The sequence below is a fragment of the Etheostoma cragini genome, unplaced genomic scaffold, assembly GCF_013103735.1.
Source record: "Etheostoma cragini isolate CJK2018 unplaced genomic scaffold, CSU_Ecrag_1.0 ScbMSFa_897, whole genome shotgun sequence".
NCBI classification, from domain to species: Eukaryota; Metazoa; Chordata; class Actinopteri; order Perciformes; family Percidae; genus Etheostoma; species Etheostoma cragini.
Genome location: NW_023269534.1, coordinates 131,728 through 134,010, shown reverse-complemented (window position 1 = coordinate 134,010; position 2,283 = coordinate 131,728). Strand labels below are relative to the sequence as shown.

Genomic DNA, 2,283 nt, shown 5'->3' with positions numbered 1-2,283 from the left:
CTCTCATTCCCCCTGCTCTGGTGTTCCCCCTCTCATTCCCCCTGCTCTGATGTGTCCCACTCTCATTCCCCCTGCTCTGATGTGTCCCACTCTCAAAAAAAGTAAAAAAAGTTGATTTAAATGCAAAAAATAAAAATAAAAGAACATATTAACATATAATAAGTAAGTAAGGTTTTTTGAATAGCACCTTTCACAGATAAAAAATCACAAAGTGCTTCACAGTAAAATGTAATACAATACCAACAAAATACAATACAATGCATAAGACACTTTAGAAGAACATTTAATATTTTTTTTAAATTAATTACAGAAATAAATACTTGTTATTTTTATATTTCCACTTCTACTTATTAATCCTTTTACAGATTTATTCCTTTTTACTGCCACTCCTATAACTCTTATTTAGAAAAAAAAAAACACACAAAAACTTAAATGTTTGCAGAAAATAACCCGAGTAGCTGTTTTAATGTTACGGTAAAGTGCCTCATTTACCGTAATGTCCTAATCTTTGTGTGCCCGTTTCCTTTAAATTCCTGTACATTCCTTAAAGCGGTATAGCTGAATTTTAAAATACTGAAACATCTTCAAGCACGCCAATATGAGCTCATTTACAGCCTCTTTAAAAAATTATCTTTAAGGTTTCACGTTTCCAGTCAGGCATTCTACAGACGGATACGAGCTGTCAAACGGCGGGGTCCTTACGGGTCCTTCCTGCCCCGAGCCGCTCCGCCACTCTCCCGACGTACGCCGAGCACCGGAGAAAAAACGGTAAATTAACCCGAAATCCACCTCGAACCGAGCGGGCACCGGGAGTCATGATGGGCGGTAAGACCAGCGCGCTGGCCGCGGGGCTGTGCGGGGCCCTGCTCCTCGGTTACTGCATCTACTTCGACAAGAAGCGACGGAGTGACCCCGACTTCAAGAACAGGCTGCGAGAACGTGAGTGTTGACCTCTTCTTCCTCCTCTTCTTCACCTTCATCGGGCCTCGGAGCCAGGAGCCAGGATCCGGTCCGGCGTGGTTCGGTCTGGCTCGGCTCGGCTCGGCTCGGTTTAGTCTGCCGGTCAAGGCTGACACGGTATAAGGTTGTGTTAAAAGGTCTGTAGTAGTCCCGCTTTGGGTCGTTTGATGAAGCGGTCACGGCGAACTCCGTTCGGTTTTTAGAGGATTTAATTTTCTTCTCAATAAACTAAGTAATTCGCTTCATTTTGCTGTGTAAATCAATACAGTACACAATTCCACAATGTATTCGGGTTAATTCGGCTTATAGTGGACCAACCTGACAGGACTAGTTAAAGCAGAATGGCCTACTTTTCTACAGTCCTATGAGCTTACGTTAAAGGCTCTGTACACTCTGATCAATCCGCATTGGCTTGTTTAATGAAGCGGTCACGCCAAACTCCGCTAGATTTTTAGAGGTTTTAATTTTCTTCTCATTAAAGTAATTAATTCACATCACTTTGCAGTGTAAATAAATACAGAACACAATTCCTCAATGTGTTCGGGTTAATTCGGCTTATAGTGGACCAACCAGACAGCACAAGTTAAAGGAGAATGGCCTACTTTTTCTACAGTCCCATAAGCTTGCGTCACAGGCTCTGGACACTCTGTTCAACCCGCTTTGGGTTGTTTGATGAAGCGGTCACGCCAAACTCTGTTCGACTATCAGACCTTTTCATTTTCTTCTCAACAAATGAGCAATTAGTAGACTTTTGCAGTGAGTAATCAATACAGTACAGGACTGGATGGAGTACAGGATCTGATGTTACTGGAGTGAGATTATTAATGCCAAACTGGAGAGATGCACCTACAAATTGTTAAAATACCTGCTGTCTTATTCTATCTGTTATGCATCTTCTTAGCTAAGTCGTGTTAAATCAACTAATTGGTGTGACTTAGTTTTAGTTTATCCTATTCATCCAATGTGGGTTTGTTGATTACAACCACACTTTTTAACAGCGCCCTGGGCCAAACTCCCAGTTACTTGCTTAAAGGCGGACCCACAACACTGACTCATTCATAAACCAGTTACCCAACAACACAGTCAGCCAAGTGCAGATCATGTTGGAAGCTTTTAAACTTACAAACTAGACTTGTGCAATTATTTTTAAAGCATATTCCACTCGTCGGGAGGTTGATCCTTTTAGTTAAAGAGGAAGATCACTTTTTTTTGTTCAACATGAAACGGTCCCACATTTGCTATCGTCAAACCCACCAGACTCCATGTAAATAATCACTACTTTTATCATCGTAAAACACACTTCATTCAAAGTGGACAGAAACT

At 41.4% G+C, this 2,283-nt stretch overlaps 1 protein-coding gene across 1 annotated transcript in view; it reads left to right on the top strand.

Moving 5' to 3' along the window:
* The first annotated feature begins 675 nt into the window (after window positions 1–675).
* The window catches only part of LOC117941528 (mitochondrial import receptor subunit TOM20 homolog), a 3,006-nt gene continuing 1,398 nt past the window's right edge, over window positions 676–2,283 (top strand). The window contains exon 1 of the mRNA XM_034866534.1: window positions 676–939. Within this exon, the coding sequence (XP_034722425.1) occupies window positions 816–939 (124 nt within the window). The 5' untranslated portion in view covers window positions 676–815. The remainder of the gene's footprint in view (window positions 940–2,283) is intronic.